The following is a 26,353-nucleotide window of genomic DNA, read 5'->3' on the forward strand; positions in this document are numbered from 1 at the left end:
AAGGGGTGATTCACCCAACCTCAGATTGCATCTCCAGAGTATACTGCTCTCCACCAAGCCTCAGAATCCTAGACTGCTCTCTGAGACTGCAATGAGCTCCTTATATTCTCACTAGCACTGGGATTAAAAGCATGAGCTCTGTTTCTCTGATTCACTCTCACGTAGCCCTGGGTGGCCTTGAACTCACAGAGATCCATCTGCCTCTGTCCTGGGATTAAAGGTGTGTACCACCACCACCCAGCTTCTATGGCTGTGGCTAGCTTTGCATTCTGGTCCTCAGTGGCTTTATTAGATCATATCACCACAGTTTCTTATGGAATACAGGCCAGGTTTCCGTGTCATTTCTCTATACTGAAATAGGGTGTCTACACAAGGCATGGTGTGGTACTATACTAGCTGCTGCATCAAATCTCCACAGTAGGGGCAGGAAGATCCTAATGTCTTTGTCATGAATGCTTGAGGACATGAGTTCAGATTTCTAGACACTTACAGGAAAAGCTGTTATTGTGGCACACACCTGTAATCCCAGTGCTGGGGAAGTGGAGACAGGAGGATCCCTAGCTGAAACAGTGAGCTCCAGGTTTAGTGAGAGACTCTGAATCAAAAGGTGAAGTCGACAGTGATTGAAGAAGATACCCAGTGTTGACTTCTGGCTTCCCCAGGCGTTGCACATATGTTCACATATGGCACACATGTGATTGCATGTACACACACACAGAGAACTCTCAAGACTTAACAGTTGAGGAGTGTGTTTGTCATTCTTATCATTGCCAGAGCAGGTTGCAATGGAAAGAGCATAAAAAATTATCTGTTCCACTGTCATTCTGCCCCACCCCCACCCCAGGCTCCTTCCATTGTGTGGCTCCTCTGGGTCTTCTCCACCCAGCAGTGCAGAAGAAAGCAGAATGGGGAACTGGCCACAAGTTTTTCTTTTCCAGGCCTGGAAGTGGTGGCATTGCTTCTGCCCTTATTTCATTGGCAGATCTTACATGGCTCACAGATACTAGATGCTGACAATAGTGGCCTGTGTACCCCCAAAGAGAAAAAGTCACCGCACAGTGACCTAACCTCATAAAATGAGTTTTATGGGCTCATAACCCTCTTGTGTAGTGGGAGGCACAGTCCTACTCATCCAAATCCTCCCTGTAAGAGACTGTCTCCCTGGTCAGTTTCCCCAAGAAAAAAACAAGAATTTCCACCCAAGCTCTACATATGTCTAAGGCAGAAAAGGTAGAAGGTTACAACACCATGTGCTCATGTTCCAGAGCTAGGGCAGGCTTTGTGGTGCAGAGGGCTAGGTGTGAACCAAGGCCATCATCCTGGCCTCCCTCTGGACCTGGTGCTGAGAATCCCAGGGAGTGAAGCTCAGCCCTGCACAAACCGCTCACCTTTGAGGTTATGCCCAGAGCTGAAAGGATGGGCCCGAGGACAGGATAACAGGAAGCGTGTTCTCTACTGCTTCAACAGGGGCTCATTCTAGAGAGCTCCTTCCTCCCTGCAGAAGTCTTCAGCCCCACCTTTTTGGCACAATAGGCTCTGTCACCTGGATTTTTCAAAATTTCCACTGAGGGAAGTAAAGTGATTATTATTTTTTTTTAACATGGGAAGTGGTTTGTAAAACAGCCGATAGCTTTAGTGACAAGCCTATTTAGCTGATAAAATTAGCCATCAGAGAAATAACATATGTTATCCTTTTACTATAATTTAAATTTATGGCCATCTACCAGTCATCTCCACAGTGGATGGAAAGGGGCCAAGGACGATTTCAGGCTCACCCTGCTCCTAAATCATTAGTTTTCAACCGTCTCCTGATTTTTATTGTTACCAACAATGGTGAAACTAATGGAGATAAACATTGGAAGGCATCCCAGCAGCAGATGGCTTTGAAGGCAGGGCAGCCTGTACAGACAGCACTGACAGTGGAGCCAAATTATTGCTATTGCATTAGATGCCATCGAGATGCTGGCCAAAGTGTGCATTGATCAGGTTGCAGCCCGTGTCAATTGGGCTCTGTAGCCGGCCCATTAGAGGCAGAGTAGGCTGGGTGTGGCCTCTGTGGAAGGGCCGGGTTCACTCCAGTAATGCACACTTTGGAGCTCTCGGTGGATCCCTGTTGACCAGATTTGGTTATCTGATTAGAAATACTTAGCTAATGATGTACAGTAAGTGGGGCCATGACTGTGCTTTGATTCTTTTCCTAGCCTAGGGATTTTGTGTAATGTTTGCTAGTGAGAGATTTGCTTTATTTCGTCATCAAAGGCAATGCACACCTACCTTTGTCAGAGGCCAGGCTTTTGTGAGCTCTGGAGATCCTGGGGGGTATGGCATTTCTTCTGATTGTTTCTAGCAGGTTGACTGCAGGGGGGGTCTACGAGTTGGGGGGTGCACCAATCTTGCTTTGGCTTGCCTAAAAGTTGCTCTCTCTCTCTCTCTCTCTCATAGATCTGACTGATAGCTCACATTAGATTGTGAAACTTGGGGCTAGATTTGTCTTTGTTTTGGCAGGTGGTGGCTAATGAACACACGGAGCACTCACTCTGTCACTGAGCTACACTCCCAGCTGTGGGATTTATTGCTTCTGTCCCATTCTTTCATCCGTCAACTTGGGGGTATGCATTTCAAATCTTTCACAACCTATTCTCTTATTGGCTCTCCCTCTCCCCCACCCATAAGTTTTGCTATTTTTATAGCAAAACTCCCATCTTAGGGCTCAAGAACTCTGTCTTTCTCTTTGTCCAGACTGCTATACCACCACCTGAGTATTCCTTCTGATACTGTATCATAAAGTGTGGTTTGAGTCTCGTTCTCCACTGGAAGGTTATTAAGGGACTATGTAGCCCAGGCTGGTCTTGAACTTGCAGTCTTCTTGCCTCAGTTCTTCAGGTGTTACAATTCTGGATGTAGGTTACCATCCCTGGCTCATTCTCTTTTCTTTCATTTCTATCACTCATCATTTTAGATCCTCACATGTTAGCCTGAATACTCACAGGGCTGCCTCTAGTAACTGCTTTTGCTTCTTGCATGAGGTAGCTCTCCCTGCTTCTTTGCATGTCTAGTCAGTCTCACTCCGTGCTTCATATTGTTGGCGATGTGTGTGAGTGTTCTGGATTATGTTACCATTCTTCAAAGAGTCAGTCTTCTGGGAAAGGATTACATCAGCAGCAGCAGGGTTGACCCTCCTAACAACACTGGGGATTAGCTGATACTGAACTTCATTGCCCCAGTCTAGCTTCAGCCCCCAAGCTGGGGTCCCAGGGCAAGACTCAGAACTCAGTCAGTTCATTTGCCTCGAATTGGATAGAAGGTGAACTGTAGCTCAGAGGAGAAAAGGGTGTATCCAGTATGATGGGAGGGATGGAGTCATAGTCCCTCCCCCAAGCCACTTTGCTCCTATGGGGACATCACGTTCTGCTGCCACCAAGCTGATCTGGACTCTGTTTGGCTTATCCACCCCCACTTCACCCACAAGGCTCTAAGTTCCCTGGCACGAGGTCATGGAGGATGGACGCCAGAGGCAAGGGCTCCATCCTTCTGCTTTGCTTCTGGCAAGCCTTGTGGTCCTGGCCTTCCCTTCCCCATTCCCCCACCACAGAAGGCTCCTTCCACCTCCAGGCCTCAATTAACTCATTGACTAACAGCACCCTGCCATTCCTCTAACAACCCTTTAGTCTGCTGGGGGAGGTGTCTGCAGCAGTGTTAAGTAGCAGAGAGTCAGGAGCCAGTCCCTAAGGGTCTCACTGGGGCACACTGAGAAACCCCAGTGGGCGGTCTCGGCCATTGGCCAGAGGGGAATGCCATCTGGCCCATCTGCAGTTCTTCCATTAGGAATCCGCCATTCTTACTCAGGGTAGAGCCTGATTGCATCCAGGCTCCCTATATCCTCTTGACGTGAAGTGTCCAAAAAATCCTACCCCTGCCACACACCAAGGTGCACACCTTTAACCCCAGTGCTGAGGCAGGTGGACCTACGAGCGTTCAAGGCCAGCCTGGTTTACATAGTCAGATCCTCATCTGAAAAAATAAAATAAAACCCAGCTACCTTACCCTCATTCCAATACAAATCGTGTAGGGACAGTCTCCCCCCCCCCTTCCCCCAGCTTTCCTCTTATGTCCTTCAGCCCTGCCTTCATCCTAGTACGGACCACTGCAGTAGGCCCTGTCGGGTATCCCCCACATCTCCCTTTCTGCAGCCTGCAGTCAGCATGGTGCTCTCTATGGCTCCTTGAGGTCACAGCACTAATGCCACCACTCTGCCCTGTGTGAAAATGTTCAACTCTTTCCTGTTCCTCTTTAAAATAAAGGCTAAGGTCCCTAGAACATCTCTCCCTGATGACACCTGATAACCTTTCGCTGCATCTAGAGTATTCCTACCTCTGCCTCAGGCACTCCCCCAGGGTAAGACTTGTGATTCTCAGAGGTGGTGTGTCCCTTGCAGTGATACAAGCCATCTTTTACCAGGGACTATCCAGGCCTCGTCTTTAAGCCAGGGCAGGCATTTTCATTCCAAAACATGCCGCAGAATTTTAACATGGCCCCTACTGACTTATGAATGAATGAATGAATGAATGAATGAATGAATGAGAAAACTACTTTGGACTTGGTGTTCACATCTTCAGTTCAAAACTTGTTTCTGAGTGTCTGTGGTCTTGGGCTAGGCAGGCCCTGACCTCCGGCTGGCTGGCCTGAATTCCAATGAGACTTCCCAGAGCAGCTCCGTATCGATTACAAGCCATCAATAATGCATCCCTTCAGAGGGGCCTAGGAAGCCATTAGCTGGGCCCACAGACTCTGATGCATGGCCTTGGAGAAAGTGGCTGCAGGTGCCCCTGGGAGATTCCCATCAGCCTAGGCAAGAGGGCTCCTAGCCCCACAGAGCTTGGGAAGGTTACCTCATGGGCCCTCATTGACCTTCAGGACTGTTTCTAGAGAAGTGGCCCCTCGATCCCAGCACAAAAGGCCACTATAAAGTTTGCAAGCCATGTTTTCTCATATTCTTGAGACTGCCAGTCCCATTGCTGAGATCCAGTGTCTTGAGTCAGGAGTTAGGACTGTGACTGTGCCACAGTTAAGTATAACAAGGTCCCACATTCATGTATGACCAAGGTCAGGGCTCAGTGTATGGCCAGGAATGGAAGCTGAGATTACTGAGTCTATACTGGGTATGTAACCAGAATCAGGGCTCAGTCTGTGACCAGGATCTGGGCTTAGTGAATGTGGCAAAATCTTTGTCTCTACTTTGGGCTGTAGCTAGTGTTAGGCTCAGTCTGAAACCACAGGATTGAAGAAGCTAGCTAATTTTACTTCTTTATTCAGCAGTACCCAGGTGCCTCCTGTATATAGACCACAGCACAGACAAGGTCCAAGTTTGTGTGCTTTTGCAATGTTCTAGGGGTGAAGGGTATCCTGGCGTTGGTGCCTGAAAGAATCAATCATTCTATTTCTCTGTTTCCCATGACATTGTGCTAGTAGCTTGAAACCAACCAAGAAGAGTGTGTGCAATGCAGTGCAGATAGGGGCATACACTGTAAATTAAGTGGATTTTGCTTTGGTTATTTTTTAATGTTTTATTTATTTGCATGCAAAGTAGCAGGTTTCTTCATGGTATTTTTGTACCTACTAAGGTACAAAAATTTTATTTCTTTCTTTGTGTGTGTGTGTGTGTGTGTGTGTGTGTGTGTGTGGTTTTTTGAGCCAGGGTTTCTCTGTGTAGCTTTGGATCCTGTCCTGGAACTTGCTCTGTAGACCAGGCTGGTCCCTAACAGAGATTCTCACCTGCCTCTGGCTCCCAAATGCTGGGATTAAAGACATGTGCTGCAGCAGCCACCTGCTGAGGTTTTCTTTCTTTTCTGTCTGCACATCGCCTGTCCGGGGTGAGTGGTATGAAAGGAAAACCAGTGAATGTTGTAAGTACACACTTGCATCTGATTGCTTCTCAGATGAAAGTTAAAGGGAGAGATCTAATGTGTACAGTTCAGGAAACAAGTCTTGTTATATTGGGTCAAAGAGGATTCAGATTTCAAGAACTTTAGGGACGTGGAGAAAATAGTAAGGTAAGTGGGAGGAGAGGAGGGAACAGGAACTGGGTTTGTAATATAAAAAATATTAATTAATTAGTTAATTAATTAAAAAAGAAAATAGTGACTGACACGGCCACAGGGGAGGAAAAGGGGACCAGCTTTGCCCTCAGAAGCCCAGAGGTTCTGGGAGGAAAGGGTGCAGTGTGAAATGAGCTTCAGGGCCAGGGGATTGGGAAAAGTCTAGACAAAAATACTCCAAGGCTTGTCTGACCAGGAGGCCAGACTCCACCCTAAGGGGCCACCGCTTTGTCCCCTCTGGAGAAATGAAACCAAAGGGCTGAACACATAGGCTCTGGATTGGGCAGGTACCTGAAACAGGAGCTAAGAGAAAGTCCTCCTCCCTGGTGACATTCTACTTTCCTGCCCTGCTCCCAGTGTGGGAGCTCCCAACCAGAGGCCCCAATGACAGAGTAATGAACTCTCTAGAAACATGAGTGGTCCCAAACACACGTATACTGACACTGGGAGTTGTCCCATGCCAGGTCACTGCTAGCCCGTTCCAGAGTGAGTGAATGCTTTCAGTCGTGCTCATGTTTTACTTTCATAAAAAGAAATGAATTGGGGGCTGGAGAGATGGCTCAGCAGTTAAGAAAGAGCACTGGCCCCTCTTCCAGAGGACCCAGGGTTCAATTCCCAGCACCCACATGACAGCTCACAACTATCTGTAACTCTAGTTCCAGAGTCCTGACACCGTCACACACATATACATGCAAACCACCAATGCGCACAAAATAAAAGTAAATCAAAAATAAAATAGGCCTGTGGGTGTGGACAGTTGGCAGCGTGCTTGCACAGTGTGCAGGAAGCTCTCGGTCCCTGCCCCAGAGCTGCATGGAAAGGTGTGGGCCAAGCATTCTTTAAAGTGAGTCTGAGGAGATGTGAGGCCCTGTCTAAGAAAGTGAGAGAGGGAGACAAAAGTATCTCAGTGCAGTCAGTGTGATGCAGAGAATTCAAAGAGGCTGTGGTGCACTGAACAGGTGGGAGACCAGGATGAGGCCCTCTGGGTGGAGGGCAGCCATGGGGTCTGGAACAGAGGGAACAGTTGGGAAAGCACCTTTTGCCTTTACAGAACAACCAGAGGCTTGAGGAGACAAGAGGGGCCCAGTGGTGTTGGCAGGATAGGCAGGCCCAGGCTGTGCGGAGGCTTTCCCAGCCAAGGGCAGGGAGTTTGGGCTTTCTCCCAAGTGAGGTGGTAAACCACTAAGACTTACAGACAGGGGTGTCATGATCTGATTTAGGTTTGCCAGAGCCCACATGCGAATAAGCAGCTGTCAGTCGATGGCCTGCAGTAGAACTGGAGTAAGCAACACAGGAGAGCACTTGAAGATGGAGCTGGACTAGGGAGCCGGTTCAATGCCAAGGGGACATTTTTTGGCTGTGGCTAACAGGAGATTAAAAACACCTGAGGGACAGGTATGGGGAGACAGTGGAGTGCTATTTTGACCAAGTGAGTGGCCACATGGAGCTGAGGCAGCTCAAGGTGCAAGTCTGACATTCTAATAAGGGACCTGGGCTGTTTGGGGGCCTCAAACAGCATTGGCACCCTTGCCAGGTTAGATGGGGTACAATGTGCACTTTGAACACTAGGTGGCAGAGAAGACTCATTACCGTTCAGCCCACGCAGACCATTGTCCTACAGGCAGATATCCCAGTAAGATTTTGCAGTGTGGACACCTATCTCCTTCGCAAACCCAAGAGACATTTAGAAGCCTTTCCAAGATGCTTTCTAACAGTGATGATGGTGGTGTTGATGGCATTACCTCTGAGATTTTTATTTTAACAACGTCTTCAGAAAGGGCCATAACACATGTAAAACTGCATTTACAAACCAGGAAACTGAGGCCAGAGAAAGTGAAAAAGACCTCCCCAAAGTCACATATCCCAGAACTATCTAGAGCCATCCTGCACAACTCGTGGAAGAGGGAAATAGATATTACTGGAAGATAAATAAGCTGGACCTGCATGTGTGTGCTATCTTGTGGATGAGTACTCTCCTGACTTCCATTCAGCACCTGTCAGAGCCTCCTGAAAAGGGCTTTCCTTATTCCTTGGAGGCGCACAAGTAGCTAAAGGCAAGTTCAAATCCAATTTCATTACAATGGATCCAGTGGTTTTCCTACAAACTACAGCTGTCTTTCTAGTCACAGCTATTTTCTTAGAGTAGGGCCTGGCCTTGCAATATCCGAGACAATGATCGCACTTACTGTTTGTAAAAAGTTCCAGCATGTTTAGCATTGCTGAGAGCTGGCTAAGGAGTGCAGCATCCTGCCTTTGGGTGCTCAGCCCTTTTATCCCCACATCCAAGTGTGACATCCAGGTACAAAGCTCCAAGTGAGGTTTCGGGCCCCTGTCCCCACCCCCTCCCCACCAGCGCATCCACGCATCCACCCCAAACCCTTCTGCCTCTTGCAGTTTGAGATTCGGCAGCTGCGTGCGCACCTGGCCCAGCAGGATCTGGATCTGGCTGCGGAGCGGGAGGCGGCGCTGCAAGCCCCACACATGCTCAGCCAGCCACGCAGCCGCTACAAGGTAGTAGAGGCCAGCACGTGGGCCGAGGAGACTGCGGCTGAGAGCATCGTGGAGGAGATGAGGCCCTCTCAAGGTGAGCCCACTGTCCCCAGAGTCCTAAGGATTCCTCCCTCACCCCACCCCAGGGCTCTGCATACAGAGGTTAAGACACAGGATTCCAGGAGCTGGGGCAACTTCTTGCATGTCTGTGTCTTCCAATCTGCCCCTACCTGCGGTGGCACTCAGACAGCAGCGCACTCAGAACAACCTCCCAGAATCCAGGGAGAGCATCTAACCAGGGGACCTTGACACAAGCTAAAAATTATTCAGATCCAGGAAACCCATTCAAAGGGCAATTGTGAATCAATAGTTGTTACTTTCCTGTACTTGCAAAAACAAAAAAAAAAACAAAACAAAAAACTGACAAAAGAAAGAAAGGAAGGAAGGGTTTTGTTTTTCTTTTTTTTTTTGGGGGGGGGATAGATGGTTAGAGTGTGCAGTCCATCACACCTAGAAAGTGTCAGGGGGCAGAGAGGGCACCTTGTAGCTCCAGTCAGGAACCAGATGAAAACTGGTCCTAGTTTGCTTTCTCCGTTTCTATTCAGTCTGGAGCCTCAACTCATGGGATGGAGCCACCCACTGTTAGGATGGTCTCCCAACCTCAAGTAACCCAACCTAGACATCCTCTCACTGTTTCCTCCTCAGTTCAGAACCTGGAGTGCCCAGACATGTTTCTACTAGTAATCAGTCTGTCAAATTGACACCAACATTAACCATCACCATGGTAGAGCCGGGTTCCTAGTTGGAGGTCTGAGACCCTCCTGGTGGACTGCCACCTACCACGGCTGGGAAAAGAAACCCAGGCTGAAAACCTCAACAGTCTGTGACCTAAGTTTTACAGGTGGGGCAAATTGAGGACCATGACATGAGCACTAGCCAGGTACTGCACCAATGGATATATTTCTAGATCCAAAGCCCATTTCTTCTTCCAGGCAGCTCTGACCTGGGCAGGGGATTTTGCTTCTTGGGACCCTAATTTTTACCTGCTGTCAAGAAGGTTCTTTGTGGGGTTGTAAAGAAAAGAGCTGCACAGCCAGGAGAGAGATGGTCCTGGGCCTAGAACTTGGACTTCAGGACATCAAAGCCAACTTGATTTAGGAATGACTGTACCCTTTACATCAAGGACAGAACTAGAAAGGGACGCTGCACTCCCTAGCTACATGGCTCCTCACCTCCCGATCAGTTGCCTCATAGCAGGTTTGAGGAACTGGTAGTGTAATCTTCCCCCACCCATGTCCGGCAACCTTCTAAAATCTTTCATGTCACTCTCTGATATAACACCTTAACTGGTTCCTTGTGCTCACTCTGGAAATGTCCAAGTCCCTTAGAGTAGTATGGTCATTTTTTAGACACCTTTATCAAAATGCCACTGGCTGAGAGATCTGAGCAGCATAGATAGCCTCACAGTTTTGGATGCTAGAAATCTGAGATCAGGGTGTTAGTAGGGTTGGTCCCTCTGAGTGCCATGATGGAGAACCTATCTGTGCCTTCCAGTTCCATAACTCTTTACATCTGTGTCCAAATTCCCTATTTGTATAGGTGTGGCCTACTCTAATATGGCCTCATCTTGCAATCATGTTGTTTCCAGATAAGCTCGAATCCTGGTACCAGGAATTGGAACTTTAGTCTAACACACTGGGGAGGGACATGGTGGTGACAGATGATACATGAGATTCCTACCTTGCCAGCTCCTGCTCCCTGTTACCTCTATGACATCCCTGGATACCTCCCTCTCTTTTAATGCACACTTACCTTGTGTTTCGTAACCACCCATCTGCATTTTCATAGCTTGTCTCCAGAGCGCTCAATGGCACAGCCAGTGCTTCAGAAGTAGAGGGCAGAATGCAGGGGCTGTAAGAAGCCTCCATGATTCATGGCCTGTAGTAGTCCGGGGACTCGGGGCATCCCCCAGCTGATTTCTCTCTGACCAGGAGCCATGTCCAGGGTGGGATTTCTATGACATTAGAAATTACAGTCAGATGAGTGAAGAGCATTCTGGGCCACTCTGGAGATTAAGAAAGGGCAACATTTGTTAGTAGCTGTGACTCCCAGGCTAGCAGGGTTCAGAGGCCCTCTCTGTATGCACAATAGGACACAGACAATCCAGGCGTTAACCTGCAGACATAGCAGTGAGTCACAGGAGCCTTGGGACGTGGCCAACATCACCTCTGTGTGACTGTCACTCCATAAGTGGGGGAGGGCTGCTGGGGAGGGCAAGAGTGCCAGCGCCAGCCCCAACCCAGCCTCATTCCTCTGAGAGGGAAGAGCTTCCCGAAGTTGCCAGCAGGTCACAGTCAGACTAGGCCGACAGGCTTCTGTTTAGACTTGCTTTAGCACAAATCATTTTTAAAACCTGGGCTGCAAAGTTCCAGGCTTTGGGGCCTGCCAAGTTCACAGTGCCCCTGTATAGTCATTAATACTTCTCTCCCAAATTTATTAGTCTTGAAACTCACCCATAACTTATGAATTATAGCTCCTGGTAGGAGTGCCACAGATTTCACCATATATCACAACTTCAGTGTCCCCCTTGCGGCACCAAGCATCCAGATAAACAACCACAGAGGTGCCTCTGGCCAGTGTGCCCTTGGCCTTCCCTCTGCCCAGAAGCAGGGAGCAGGAAGTGAGCTGGTCCCAGGGTTTATCCTTGGAGGAGACAGGACCTGTGTGCTCCTGGACACAAGGTACCCTTGCTGGCCCCAAGTGTGCAGGCCTGATAAAAGCACTGGGGACCATAGGAGCCCCAGAGCTTGTCGGATAGGCCTGAGAACCCTGACACAGAATGGCATTTGAAGAAGCCTGAATGAGTTTGGACCCAGGTCTGGCTTTGAATCCCAGCTCAGCCTTGAAGGTCACTGCCTCCCTGAGCAGGGCTAGCTTCTTCACCTGTACAGTCACATAGAGTCTTGGGTTTCAAGTCCCTGCTATTGACATCCTGAAAGTTTTGGTGCTTTTTGAGCTACTCAGTCCAGCAGCTTGTCTGGTCTGAAAGTCCCAGAAGCTCTTTACTGAGAAAGCTCGGAGGTTTGGTTGTGTGAGCTGCTGTCAGGTGTGGCATGCGGCAGGAGCTTGGAGAATGTAAGCATCTTCTCTCAGTGAGGGCTGCTGAGTCACAGAGGCATGGGAGTATGGGAGCAAGAATCAAGGCACAGCCTCTGGGGCTCTGAGATGTGTGGGTCTGTGCACCCTTGCCCCTCAGCCACATGGAGCTTAGCCATCTGATCATCTCCAGGAGGCCTGGCCCAGCCAGCTCACCAGCCTTTCTTTCTCTGCTTTGACCTCTGATCAAGGGAATCAGTGCCACCTCTCGACTCAGGGAGGCTTTCTCAGGATTAGTCAGGTTGTGTTTGCAAAGTGCTCACTCCTAGGGACGAGCGTCTGCCTCAGAAGCACCCTGAGACTGCAGAGCCAGCAGGAGTAATGTGGGCCAAGAATTCAGGCATGTGACTGTCCATAGCTAGAAAACTCAGCGAGTTTTCTGTGTAGCTCCCGAGCAGCTTTGCATTTGTCACCTCCATTTTATAGGTGAGGAATCAGAAGCCCAGAGGGACTGAGAGATTTGCCTAAGACCACACAGCAAGTGTGCACCCTGACTGTTTTCATCTGAGGTCTATGTTTGCACCTTTTCCCCCCCCACCCAAGGTCTGCCAGGCTCAGTCCTCAGTGAGCTGTTTCCACAGACCCCTAGGGTTCCTCAGTGCTACGTAAAAACAGACCTTGAAGGATGGCTTGATGTTAGGTGGAAGGTGAGCAGTGGCTTGTGAAGCTCTGGCTGTGTGGTTCAGGTGTTCCTGTCCCCCACAGCCCTAGCCACATCTCAGTCACAAGTCTCTTGTTAGGGGTTAGCCAGAAGAGTGAGGACACAGACTGACAGTGCTGAGAGCATTTCGTGGAGGCCCTGTGGACCCGAGAGAGGGAGTAGAAGGTTTGGAGGTTCTGCAGATCTGTGACCTGTGCAGACCTCTGTTTTGGCACTTGACATATGTCAAACCAAAATACTAAGGGAACTGGGTGACATGTGGCTCCTGCTCATAAAGACTCTGTGTCCCCTATATGGGTGGGGACAGAGACTCAGCCCCAGGGTCCTTTTCTAGAATAATGGGATCCAGGAGCCTACATGAAGCAAGGAGTGCCAAGATGAGCACTAAAGGAGCCAGGGTAGGCCTCAGACTTTGAGACCCCTGTGCAGCATAGGAACACACTTTGACAGAATCCCAGTGGCCAGCCAGGGACCAGGTTTGGTATCCAATACATCCAGAAAGCTCAGGAAGCTTTCTGAATATATTGGAATGGCAAGTCAAAGCCTAGAGAAGAAGCCATGAGGTCCCTTCTAAGTCTAGAAGCAGGGCCTTGGCAGAGGGGTCAAGGTCCCTTGCCCAGTCACACAGTTGATGGAAGTTGGGGTACTGTTAAGGAAAGTGCTGAGGCACTTGGCAGTGGCCTGGCTCTACTGCTGGGATGGGTGGCCATTAACCGAGGTGAAGGCAGTGGGAATGGGGAGAGAGAATTCTGTTTTGGACTTGTTGAGTCACAGGGAACTGGAGGTCACTCAGCTGTCCAGGGGCAGTTGGTCAGATCAGTCAGTGCTCAGGAGCGAGGTCTTGGCTGAAGGTCACCTGACTGAGCCTATTTTTATCAAAAGCCTGGTGAAGATGTAGTATCCTCAGCCATGTAGGCAGCAGAGAGAAGAGATGAGGCTCAGGCACCTTGGTGGCTGAGATATAGGATGCCTACAGCAGGCTGCCCAGCAGGCTGCAACTCTGGGACCACTATCTACCACAGGTCTGGGATGGTGGAGAGGAAGGAGTCTGGGTAGGGGTCACAGAGGTGCTGTGTGTTGAAGGTCTGGCGCTGGCCATGCCTGCAGAGGAGAGCAGGGTATTTGCTGGCCAAGAGCTTATCTGAGTCAGTAAGCAGAGTTGCTAAACACATTTGCAGGGTATAGGCTGCTTTAGGGGATGGTTGTGCCAGTTTTAGAAGGACCAGTGTACTAATAATCAGTCTGGAGGGGCAGTGGTGAGGATTATAGTCACCATGGGTTTGCCTTTGGTTCCCATAAGCAGGGCAATTGCAGGCTCTGAAAAGCCTGTGCTTAGTAGGCGTTTATTTCCTGATGAGATGGAGAGTCCCTGCTCCACAGAGGGATGGTTGTCTCACCAGCCCTTGACTGTGCTTCCAAGGCAGGACCTCCTTACTTTAACACCTGGCAGAGGGGCATGTACACTGTGGCTCAACACAAGAAAACGACACCCGATTAAGTGATCAGCCCCTGCTGCTTGACCCCTTGGCCCAGAGGCACTGCACCCACCATGGCTTGCTGGGAACAGTCACTTCTGCTTCCCAGCACAGTGGCAGAGCTAGACTGCAATAATAGCAAAGGTTAGGAATGGTCAGAGAATCTGTGCTAGCTAGGAGCAGGGCCTGGAGTCAGCCACAGAGCACACCTCTAACCACAGGCGTTTCAAGAACAAAAGAGGCCAAGAAAACTCTTAAGATCCATTCCTCTGCCACTGAGCCTCTAGACCTGAAAGGTGGACTGGCCTCAGCAGCCAACTCAGGTGTGCCTCAGAAGGTAGCCTCAAAAAGCATCAGTGGGCATCAGATAAGCATCAGATAAGCCAGAGGGTATGCAAGGCCCTGGCGGTCTCCACAACCTCCCATAGGTATGTATCTGGCTCCACATTTGGGAATCTGACCTGTTAGTTCTCTGTAACCTTCACAATAATGCATTTTACAGTGGCTCAGAGAGGGCAGCTTAGCTAACACAGTGACATACCATCACACACACCCGTCTTTGTCCTCATCTCTGTAGAAGCCACGGTGAAAGATGACATGAACAGCTACATTAACCAGTACTACAATGGACCCAGCAGTGGTAAGTCTGGATTGGGACTGTTTGCATGAACCATGCAGCCTCAGGACACCTGTGACCCCAGCAAGCCCTAAACCTAAGGATAGGTACAGTCTGGCCTGGTTTTGAGTAGCAAGGCCTGTAGACTTTGATGGCAGAGTTCAGGGTCAAAACACCTGCTCTTCAATCCTCAGAAGATTGTTAGCTGAAACTCTGATGCCCTAGAGCTGAGCCTACAGGTGCCAAGGTCAGGGCAATCTCTCTCAGACCCATGAGAGTAGTGTGGGAAGAGGCTATAATCCAGATCACTCAAGTGATCTCTCTCCCAACCTGGAGACATGCTCAGGTGGCCCTGAATAGGAAAAGCGCACTTACTCAGTGTAACTGGCTAAAGGGGCAGCAAGCCTTGGGTAACCCCGATGTGCTTTATGCTTTCATCATACCCTTGAAATCTTAGGGTACACCTAGTATGTTTTCCTTGGGGGCAAGATTGATTTTGTACCCAGACCTTTTAGAATCTTGTTTTTCTGTAGCCAAAGCCTTAAACCCTGATTTTGGATTTCACAGTCCTTAAAATTCTTGCACTCTCTACTATAAGTATAGACTATATGCTATATCACCCGTATTTGACTGTTTTTCTTCTCCTCTATTTAACCCCCTGAGGCAACTTCTCTCTTTTCTCCTTTCTCCTAGCCCCATCCAAACTGCTGGTTCTCCAGCCTTGACCCATCTTCTCAGTCCTCTCCCCATAACTTTGGGGAGAAACCTGTAGCTATATACCTCGAGTGCCTCTCAGAGCTGCTGAATGTTGACTGCCCTGAGGGCTCATCAGGCTGCAGAAAACAGACTACTCAGGATGTGCCCACCCCCACCTCAGACCATTTAAAACTCTCTCAAGTGTGACAAGGTGGATCCCAGGGACACTCTAGCTAGCCAACTGGTAAATTCCAGTCTGCATGAGAGATCCTGTCTCAAAAAAATAAGGTAGAACGTAAGGTATAAAATAAGGTATTTTATACCCTGGCCACCACACTCACATACTTGGGTGGGCACTCCTGTATTCATGTGTATGCACACATAATAATAAAATAATAATAAATAATAATAAAATAATATAATAATATTAATAATAATAATAAACTCAATGACTCCTCAACAGAACCCCAATTCCTTTTCCTGGTACAGGCGTTCTGGGATGGGCTAGGTTAGTCTATTTTGGAGACACTTTTGCCTCTTGGTTTAAATAAAACACACAGTAAGCTGTCCAGGGCTGTACTCCCAGACCATCTCCAGCATCCAGAAGACAGCAGTCTCCACTGACTGAGCACAGTGTGGGTCTTGGGGGCAAGGCACTAGCTGGCTTCTAAAGCTTCCACTGGGCAGTGTTGTGGGCCCCTCTTCATGGATGACTGGTTGAGTGCCACAAGTCTGCACTTCCATTCAACAAGGTGGGTTGGCATCATCTCCCTCAGTGCAGGCAGTGACAGCGACCTGGATTCTCAAAGGCCTCCATAAGCCTACTTCCCAAGGCCTGGCCACACTTGCTGCACAGCCCCACACCGGGCTTCCAAGTCCAGCTGGGTGGAAAGAGGCAAAGCATGACCAATATTACCTTTCTCGCAGACAGTGGGGTCCCGGAGCCAGCAGTGTGTGTGGTCACCACAGCTGCCATAGACATCCACCAGCCCAACATCTCGTCAGACCTCTTCTCCGTCGACTTGCCTCTGAAACTCAGTGGCAACAGCACCTGCACCAGTGCCACCTCGGAGATCACCTCCCACTCCACCTGTGGCTCAGTCACCAGGGCCCAGAGCGCCAGCAGCCAGACGCTGGGTTCCTCCACAGACTGTAGCACCCCCCGAGAAGAGCCGTCCTCTGAAGCTGGGCCTTCTCCCCTGCCACTGCTGCCACCCCCTCAGCAGCAGGTGGCAGAGGCCACAGTCCAGGACCTGATATCCTCTCTGTCAAAGGACCCCTGCCCATCCCATAAGGCCTTGGACCCAGCCCCCCTGGCTCAGCCTCTCCCAGAGGGCTCAGCCCAGACCAGCCCTGAGCTGGAGCACAGGGTAAGTCTGTTCAACCAGAAGAATCAGGAGGCCCTTCCAGTTCTGCAGATCAAGCCTGTCATCCATTTGCCACCCACAGCTGGGCTGGAGGAGAAGTTCAGATCTTTGGAATCCAAAGAGCCAAAGTTGCATAGGGTTCCCGAGGCCTAGAGAGCCTGCTGGCTTGCTGAAAGAGGGGAGACAGCCATCTTGAAGCTCTTTCAAGACCCCAGAGGCCACACAGGCCACAAATGGGGCTCAGGAGCCCACCTGGCCTCCCTCAGGGTGCTGCCTGCCTCCAGGGAGGTGATGCCAGGCCGAGGCCACGTGCCTCAGACCTCAGAGTCCAGAGCTGGGGCCTCCTCTTGCCCTACTCAGGAGAGGGTGGTGCTCATGGCTGGGGTTTGGGGTTTTTGTTTTTTTTGTGTGTGTGTGGGGGGTGTTTTGTTTTGTTTTTTAAACCATTTTTACAAAAACCAGCCTATGGCCCAGCTTCAGCAGGGTAGGGTACGGAGCCAGCTCAGCCTATTTCGTTGCCTTCGTTCCTGATGCCTGCCCGGGGATTCTCGGGAACAGCACTGTGAGCAGGGGCTGCCCAGCCTCACCCCAAGCGTCTTTCCAGGAATGCTGGGGGAGCCGACACAACCACAGAGACCACATCTGAGCCTGTCTCACCTCTCATTTCAGCATGGACCTTTCCAAGTCTTCACAGGCCATGAGGGGAGGGATCTGGAGGTGGGAGGGATACGGGAGGGCAGGGGCAGCCATTTTACCATCCTGGCTTTAGTAATAAAAACCAGCTGCACTGAGACTTCTGGGTGGCAGAGGTTTTTGTTTGTTTGCCAGCCCAAGTGACATACGGAGTGGTTCACTAGGGGCAGAGTTAGCCGGGCATACACTTACCCAGGCCGCTCTTCCTCCTCTCTGGCAGCCTCAAGGCCTTTACAAAGGGGAGAGAACCTAAACCCACCTGTGTAGGCCAGCGAGTGCTTTCCCCTCCCCCACCTCCCCAGCAGAATGGAGCCCACAGCTGTGTCTCCTGTGCTGGCAACTCCCAAGCTCCACCCCTCTGGGCCTCAAACTCAACCTGGTGAAGAGCTCTGAGTTCAACATTTGGTACACAATAACAGTTTTCAGGCTTTGTTTTGCCGCCTGCCCACTTACAAACCTGCATGGCGTCACCAGCTCTCTGGTCATTCTCCAAGTTACCTGACCCCAGCTCCCATCCATGCCTTGCAGGCCTAGCCTCTGGCTCTCCCTTCTCTATCACATCCTCCCAGGCTGCTCTCATGCACATTGCCCCAAATGTCAGTTTTGTGAGTGTGACCATCACGTTCTCGCTTGTGTGTGGGGTGGGAGCAGGGAGGTAAAGTTTTCGGGTTTAAGGCTTCCTGTCCCCACAGAGGACCAGAGTGTGTCACAGCCATTTATGAAGTAGCTCACACTTTCAGATCTCTTTCTCTCCTTCACTCTTTATAGGTGCTTGCAGCATCAATGTGTAGCCCGCCCTGGCTCTCTCTGGCCAGGTGTCCTCTAGCTCCTGGAGCCCGTGGCATTAACCCTGGTAGGGCAGCAGACCCTCCCCGACTCCTCTGCAGACTTCTTAGGTTATTAGGCCTGAGTCCTGCTTAGAGGCCCAGGGCACAGGCCAAAGCCCAGAGCCACCCTGGAAGGACCAGAGAAAAGGAGGGAAATTGCTCTGTGTAGGCAAAGACCACCCCTGGTTCATGAGATCTGTAATGGGGGCGCTGGAGGATCGCCAACTTTGTTCCCTGGCATGAAAAAAAGAATTGAACAACCATGAAAGACAGTAGAGGAAGCCACAAGAAAGGGAAAGTAACAGTTTTATCCCTTAGAGTTGGGAGGGGCCTAGGGCTGGGAGTCTGCTAAATGGACACAGGCTTGGGTATTTTACAGGGCCCCAGGGTCCTTGCTTTTCCCCCTGTGGTTCTGTTTAGATACCATCCTCCTACCCCACCACCACCCACCCTCCTGTAGCACCACACACAGACACACAGACACAGACACAGACACAGACACAGACACAGACACAGACACAGACACACACACACACACACACACACACACACACACACACACACACAGTCCCATATCTTCTCACCATTTTTCCTCAGTGTCTTGTGAGAACATGAAGCTGCCATCTCACAGAGCCCACTGTCACTTTCCTTATTATGTCCATCTAACTCTCCTACATTCTCACCTTTTGGAGATTGACACTGATTGCTGTTGGGGGAGGGCCAATGGCTACTCCAGTTGCTTCCTGCTGACAGGGGGTGGAGTCTAGAGGCTGTCAATCCAAGGGAGAAGGGACTTTTATGAGATAGACTCTTGGGGACAGTTCAGGGGGTTTCAGTAAAACTCTGGCAGGCAATGCGTCCAGTGCCCCATCTGCAGGACCATCTGTGGGAGCAGAAGGGCTGAAGGAGTGGAGAGGAGAATGTCAGAGGCCACTGCAGTACAGCTCAGAGTAGGCAACCCTCCCCAGAACTGTCCCACCCAGTAGCCATCAGCCCCTAGGCTGGTCTCAAGAGTAATGATCCCAGGATCTGTTTCCAGACATTTTGATAACCATCAGAATGGCTAGAATCAGTCTGCGTCCCTCCTAGGTGGCAGAGAGAGAGAGAGAGAGAGAGAGACAGAGAGAGAGAGAGAGAGAGAGAGAGACAGAGAGAGAGAGAGAGAGAGAGAGAGACAGAGACAGAGAGAGAGAGAGACAGAGACAGAGACAGAGAGAGACTTCGCCATATTTTGATTTTAGGTTTAAACAATAGTGGGCCCATATCTCTTGGCTGCAGGTAGGCACTGCAATGTTGAATTGAGCCAAGATCATGAAATATCTGGAAATAATAGTCACCAGCCTTTACTCTTTGGCTGTTTTGTTGTTCTCTTTTCTCCCTGTCACAGAGTCAGTGGCCAGGCTGACTCAGGAAAGGGGGCTTTGGAAGATATCTAAAGACAGACATACTTGGGTCTTGTGTTAGTTAGGGGAACTATTGCTGCGATGAAAAACCATGACCAAAGCAATCTGGGGAGGACTCAAACTTCCACATCACTGCTCTTCATTGAAGGGCATCAGACAGGGACCTGGAGGCAGGAGCTGATGCCAAAGCCACGAACAGTGCTGCTTACTGGCTTGCTTCTCCTGGCTTGCTCAGCCTGCTGGGCACCTTTTGGGAAGACAATTCCTGTTATGCAAGCCTCACACCTGTGACTTAGCCTCTAGTCTAATGTCAAATGTCAAATTTCGGAGGCCTTTCCATACTTTATTGACCCTGTGAAGCAGGTTAATGTCCCTATGGGATGTCCACTAGTGGGAGGGACACCTGACCCCTGGCTAGGCATGGGTGTTCCCCCAGAGCACCTGACCCCTGGCTAGGCATGGGTGTTCCCCCAGAGCACCTGACCCCTGGCTAGGCACGGGTGTTCCCCCAGAGCACCTGGAAGTGAGGCTGACTTTCCAGTCTTCTGCATCATGATGGGCAAGATGGCACTACAGGATTTGTCATCTGGAGGACTGGAGCCTACAAGGTCTGTAACCAGTAATCTACCTCCTTAGGACCAAAACCAGCCACTTTCCTCATCCACCCACCACTCTATTGAGCTCTGCTGTTCCCAGTCCTGAGCTAGGGCAGCTGATCAAGCAGATCATAGACTAGGACATGGGCCAGATGAGCACTGCAGATCTGCTGCCAGCCAACACCCACCTCAGCCCTGAACCTCAGCTCCATTCAGCAATGAACCACGGGACTGTGGAGGAGGAAACCTTTACAGAGGGATTTTCAAAGAATAAGAACACCACTTTTTTTTATGGAGTAGTTTTTACACTGAACTGCAAAACCGACCCACTTCCAGAATACATGAGCCGGGAATTCTCTCTGTCTCCGTTGGGCAGTTGTCAGACCATTAGAACAAATAGAATGTTGGGTGGAGATGGTGAGCCAGCCGTGCGGCAGAGGCACAGCAACATGTCAGGGAGGTGGAGGCCTGCGAGAGCAGGAAAAAAGTCTAGTGTTAGAAAGTGGCATGTGCCTTTAATCCTAGTGCAGAGGTAGGTGGATCTATATGAGTTCGAGGCCAGCCTGGTCTACACACAGAAACCCTGTCTTAAAAGATTAGATAGATAGATAGATAGATAGATAGATAGATAGATAGATAGATAGATAGAATAAGAAAGAAAGAAAGTGTATCAGGGGTGGAGCCATGTGGAGATATATAGAAAAAACCAATGGGGCCGGTCACTGTGGCCCTAAATGATGGCTTGAAGTGATACTCATGCAATATGCCACAGATGTGCTTGCAGTGGAGTCTTGTGGCTGCAGTGGGATGACTGTGCAGAGAGGAACCAGCAAGATGAAGAGCACAGGGGCTGAGAGGGTGAGACCCTGACAGGTCTGGACCTCCCTTCAAATACAGCGTGGGGAGGAGAACAGCAGAGAGCAGAGAAGCCCAGCTCTGGTGTTTGGTGTCTGAGACCCTGGAGTGTGGAGATGGCTGCCTCTGATACTATGAGTGTACACAGGGTGCCAGACAGCATTACGGTTCTTTCTCTTGACTCCTCTCAGGAGAGAGGACAGGAGGCAAGCTTCAACTATACCCTCATCACAGAAAGACTGAGGCAGGTACTTGAGGCCTGTGGTAAAAGCTTCGGCCTTCATGGCTCTCAGGAGTGCTGTAGCTGGGGCCTGTAAAGGTAGGCCGGCACTCCGTAGGTCTCCAGCCCAGAGAAGAGGCTCCCTGCTCATTACTCCTTCAGAAAAGCCCACTGTGGGGTCCCAAGGGAGCTGTTTGAGACTCTCACAGGAGGAGGCTGCTTAGGTAGCAGTTGCTGCCTGCTGTAGGGATACAGTGACAACAGCAGTGGCTGTGCTTATTTATGTCCTGTGGGGACAGGCACTTTTGACAGTCTCCCCTCTTCACAGTCCCACCAACTAGGCTCTATATCCCCTGCAAAGCAGGGGAGAAAGTCCAGGCATAGCATGATGAGATGACTGGCCCCTGCTACCGACAGCTAACTAGTGGCAGGATCAAATACAGGCCTGTCTGGGTGAGATGCCACGTGGGAAGTGGTGAATCAAACCAACAGGAAAGCCAGAGATACAATCCCGACTCCAGCCCCTTAGTGCTCTTCAGCCGCTGTGTCCCAGAGGACTGGATTTCTTGTTCAGCCTTGCCTCTGGCGCTGAGAACCTTGTGACCATCCTGACATGCTGAACCCAAAAGTAAGGACAGCAAGGCTTAGAGCCAGTAGTATGTGGCCAGCCTGCAAGAACTGTGCAGTCCTGGCTGGAAGCCGCCTAGAGCTGGGTGCTGAAAGGCTGTCTTTAAGTAGCATAACTGGTCAACCTCATGAACCCCCAGCAAGGATTCAAACCAAGAACCTAACTTTTCAGGCCAAGTAATAGAGATGGGGAGGGAAAAGGGCACAAAAGTTCACAGACTTTATAGCGTACTCGTTATAGCATACTCGTTCCTTCCAGAGCTTACTTAGTAAGGCCCCTCTCACTCCAGGACTAGCCTGGGCCAGCCAGGAGAGCAAGGTTCTTATTACTAACAAGAGACCCTAGAGCTAGGTCATTTTTCCTGGGAGCTGTTGAGAGCCCCAGATGAGAGGTTCAAGCACACAGTCCCCTGAGCCCTACCTACGGCTTGTGTAGCTGCTGAACATCAACTCACAACTCTGGGTATCTGAACTGGGCTGGAATACAGTCAGCTCATCCCTGTCCTCCCCAACTCCAGTGTGCAAGGCCTGGGCCTCTGGATTCCTAGACCAGTCCTGTTTCTGCCTTGCTTTGTGACTCAAAGAAAACCCTTGAGCTCCTCCCTCCCTAGCACAAGAATAATGACTCCTGTGTGCCCCACCCCTGAGGGTTGCTGGGATAACTAATGACATAATGGAAGGGAAAGCCCTTTGAGAATGTTTCAAGGGAAACACAAGCTGAAGGCACCCTTATTAATAATAGATGCCTCGGGTGCATTTCTGCCAGCGCACGCTCAGCACTTCTGGGGCGGATGCCCAGGAGATGCTCCGTTATTTCATTTGCTGCCACTGATAGTTCCGAGTGGGAGGGAGGTGGGTAGGACCGATTGGTACCCTGCCCTATCTCCAACATCCAGCCCCTGGGCCCTTGCTGCCAGCACACCCTCTTGTGCTCCCTTGTAAACAATGCCTCGGAGTCACCCAGTTTCAGAAAGGAGGTGACTGCCATTTCCTTCTCCAATACCACCTCTAAACCTACCCACACTTATTGAGGAGATCGTAATATTGCAGGTTTTTCTTTCCTTGGCTCTATTACTCTAAAGTTTGGTTTTTGTCTCCTGATGCATAGTTAATTTAATTATCCAAAGAAAATGATGGAACACTTGATGCTAATTTATTACCAGCCACCAAGGACACCACACTGACACAATCTCATACAGAGCCTCAGGCTGCAGCTTAGCAGGCTGCCTATTCACCCTGAACAACCAAATGAAATTGACTACCCAGGAGGTCAGCCAGGACATTAAACACTGTGATGAGTGTGGCAGGACCCTGTGCCTGAGATTTACAGTGCACCTTCCACCCCACGCTCCAGGAGCCTCCCCAACATCAATTAGGCCTCATAACTAGGAGGACTCACCTCCGCCTACATTGTTTAAAGAAGGGGCATGGACCGTGGGTCCTGGTAGGGACAATGCCACAGGAGAAAGCAGACGGGACCCACACTGCTGCACCCCCTTCCCGAATCCTGAGCAAAGCACACAACAATGGCCTAGAAGAGGCCTCAGGAATGAGAGTCAGCTTGTGCTTCTTCATGCTGGGCCTTCTGCTTTGGATGTGCACTTTCCTTTCAGCTATGCCCTCTGAACCTGGCTAGCTGCTACATCTTTCCTCTACTCCAGACAACCCCAGCTGGGTCCCATGGTAAGGCATTTGGTTATCTAAAGTTACTACTAGTCCCTAGTCCCCAGGCAGGGTGTAAACCCTGTCAGCTTGGTCTTCTCATCTGGAGAATGGGGATTCGTTAGACTTTAAGGAGACCATGCATCTAGGAGGCTCAGCAAAGCATCTTGGGCATACAAAATTCTCAAAAAAAAAAAAAAAAAAAAAAAAGGTAATTGTCTTTACCCTTATAGTGTGAGATTTTTCTACACATTCAAGTCACCATCTTACATATGATGAAAATAAAGCCCAAATGGGGAAGAAAACCAGACATGGTGAGTGATGTCTGTCATCTTGGCATTCAAGATGAGGCAGGGGAGAGCCATGAGTTTGAGATGTACAGTGAGTTTAAAGCCATCCTGGGCTAAAGAGTGAGATGGTATCTCTAATAATAATAGTAACAACAACAAAAGAGAGGAAAATTAAAAGAAGAGGAAAAATAAATAGGTACCTTTCAACCAAGATCTAGCTCAGTGAGTGACCCTACCTTATAGTAGTAGAGCCAATGTCTGGGTGATCAGCCTAAATGTCCCCAGATGGCCAACACAGGGACAGCAGCAGAAACTTCTGCGGAGTCCAGAGGGAAGCAGGTCTGTCCTGACTGCCTGACCCATGTGACTAGTTGTGGGAGATAACAAAGGTGATGCCCAGCAGGCCAAACCTCCCAGGGCCTCCGTCCTACCAGACTGGATGGCACGGAAAGCAAGTGCCAGACCCTCCAGAGGAAGCCACAGTGCCACCACTGCCTCCTGCCACTAACGACAGATTTGCAGCTCTGAAGCCATGCATATGGAGGAGAGCCCTAAAGAAGCTGGGGGTGGTGAGGAAGCAGCCCATACAGCCCTCCAGGAGTTCTGGAGGAGGTAGGGTGTGGAAGCCTCTGGAACAGTGGAAAGGCCATGCCCCTCCAAGCCAGAGGCCAGTGTGGCTTCCATATGCCAATGCCCATGTCTCTAGTCATTATCTCAGCCCTTCAAGCAGAAGGTAGCAGCAGTGAGACCACTGCATTAGAGATTATCCAGTGTGCAATCAAGTCTTAGTAAGCCATATATGCCAAAAATTCTGGGTTATGTTTCAGTTGCTTTGTGACCTGGGGCAAATGCCTGTGTATATGATTTCCTCAATCTCTTCCCTACCCACTGGCAGGATGGTGTATACCCGCATTTTAAAAGCCAAGGTTATCAGCAAGTGTTCATTCAGGCTCCCAGAGTCCCCCCAAATCTAGGGTTACATGGACTTCTGACAGTATATCCCCCTATATGCTCTTTTTACAGGATTATCAGTCAAGCCTCCAGCTAACTTTATCCATCTGGCACAATGAATAGGGTTCTCTGGGTTTCCCACTTTCTCTAGCTCACTTTTATGTCCACCAAAACAAAACCCCTAGTCAGAGACGCATGAAACATAGCCATGCTGAGCATTCCTTTCCGAATGAGAACATAAGGTGCATTTACAGCTGGGGTTTCCAGTCCTCCAGCCGGCGCAGACACACCCAGGCTCTGGCGGCAACCCGGCTCCCCTGCTATCCTGGGAGGAAAAGCTTGCTCTCTGCCAGCCTCACCCACAGCACTGGACCCATTTACACAGTCTCTGGGGATTCATTTTGTAGCCAAAGAGTTTTCAGCTAAACCCATTCAGGGCATGAAGCCAGAGGACTCCTGTAACCACCTTCAAATGGCTTCCATTTTTCCTTCCCTCCATCATCGTGAACACACCAGGTCCAGCTAGTTGTCTCGGTAGGTCATGGGGCTTCCACAAAAACTCAGGGGCTCTCCATTGCCATGACCTCCTCAGGTGGCAGGACCTCAGGTCATGCAGCTCTTTGTAGAACACTCAGTAGGCTGATCTTTTGATTTTTCATGTGTGTGGTATGCATGTGTGAATGATGCTGATTGTGTGCGTGTGCGTGTGCGTGTGCGTGTGTGTGTGTGTGTGCATTTTTGTGGATACCTAACATTGAAATCTGGAAGTTTTCTTCAGTGGCTCTCCATTTTCTTTATTGAGGCACAGATTCTCACTAAACTCAATTCTAGCTAGTTTAGCTAGTTAGGTAGCTAGTCCTGAGATCCTACCTCTTGTAGGTGGCTACTGCACCTGCCAGGCTTTGACGTGAGTCCTGGGGATCCCAACTCTGTTCCCCATGCTTGTCTAGCAAGCATTTAATCCAATAAACCACAATCTTGGCCCAATATGCTCACATACTTAATTCTAAAACATCCAAACAATAGCCACCGACTAGCAGAAAGGATTTAAAAAATATTCAACAAAATTACCTGGTATGTCCCTAAGACAAAACAAAAGCTATGGAGTGGTAGGCTCATCTTCTCATCCATTCACTTATGCACCTGCTTGCATTGCCTAGAAAACAAAGGTACAGACAGCAAAGTTTTTGCAAAGGATGTGAAGGACGACTTCACAGCTCTGACTGTCCCTCTATGGTGCACTTTCACAGAACCATCATCATGGGAGCATTCCTTGAGAGCAAAGTTTGAGAAACATCAGTTTAGGAGGGAAAAGGCCTCCTAAACTTGTCAATGATGACCCCCTACAAACTGGCTTCCCTTAACCCACACTTCTAAAACTCATTTCTGCCCCTCACTGTTCCAACTATCCACATAATCTCTGAGCTCAGTTTCCTCTTCCACCCTACATGTTAATGCAAAGCCTGCAGCCCCTGAAGAAGACCCACCGCTGGCCCACTAGGGGATATTCAGTGACAATGCCTAGTGTTTGCTCTCTGCTTTTGCATATCCTCTCATCTTTATTGGTAAAATGCAGAGGGCAGATGCCATGCCTTCAACACCCTGTGATCTCAGAGACTAGCATCCTGTCCTCTCAGACAAGCACAGCGAAAGCCACTTCAGGCTGTGGCTCC

General features: G+C 49.8%; 1 protein-coding gene and 1 long non-coding RNA gene across 2 annotated transcripts in view; one reads left to right on the top strand and one right to left on the bottom strand.

Annotated features, from left to right (window-relative positions):
- Positions 1–16,709, top strand: part of Tmem266 (transmembrane protein 266) — a 61,575-nt gene extending 44,866 nt beyond the window's left edge. The window contains exons 8-10 of the mRNA XM_035443714.1: positions 8,490–8,679; positions 14,455–14,517; positions 16,117–16,709. Of these exons, the coding sequence (XP_035299605.1) occupies positions 8,490–8,679; positions 14,455–14,517; positions 16,117–16,709 (846 nt within the window). The remainder of the gene's footprint in view (positions 1–8,489; positions 8,680–14,454; positions 14,518–16,116) is intronic.
- Positions 276–26,353, bottom strand: LOC118238687. The gene is made up of 3 exons (XR_004769620.1): positions 25,752–26,353; positions 10,398–10,599; positions 276–1,564 (listed from the first exon to the last, which is right to left on the bottom strand). It is a non-coding gene; the product is annotated as an uncharacterized LOC118238687 (long non-coding RNA).

Source organism: Cricetulus griseus, chromosome 4 (genome assembly GCF_003668045.3).
Source record: "Cricetulus griseus strain 17A/GY chromosome 4, alternate assembly CriGri-PICRH-1.0, whole genome shotgun sequence".
Classification (NCBI taxonomy): Eukaryota; Metazoa; Chordata; class Mammalia; order Rodentia; family Cricetidae; genus Cricetulus; species Cricetulus griseus.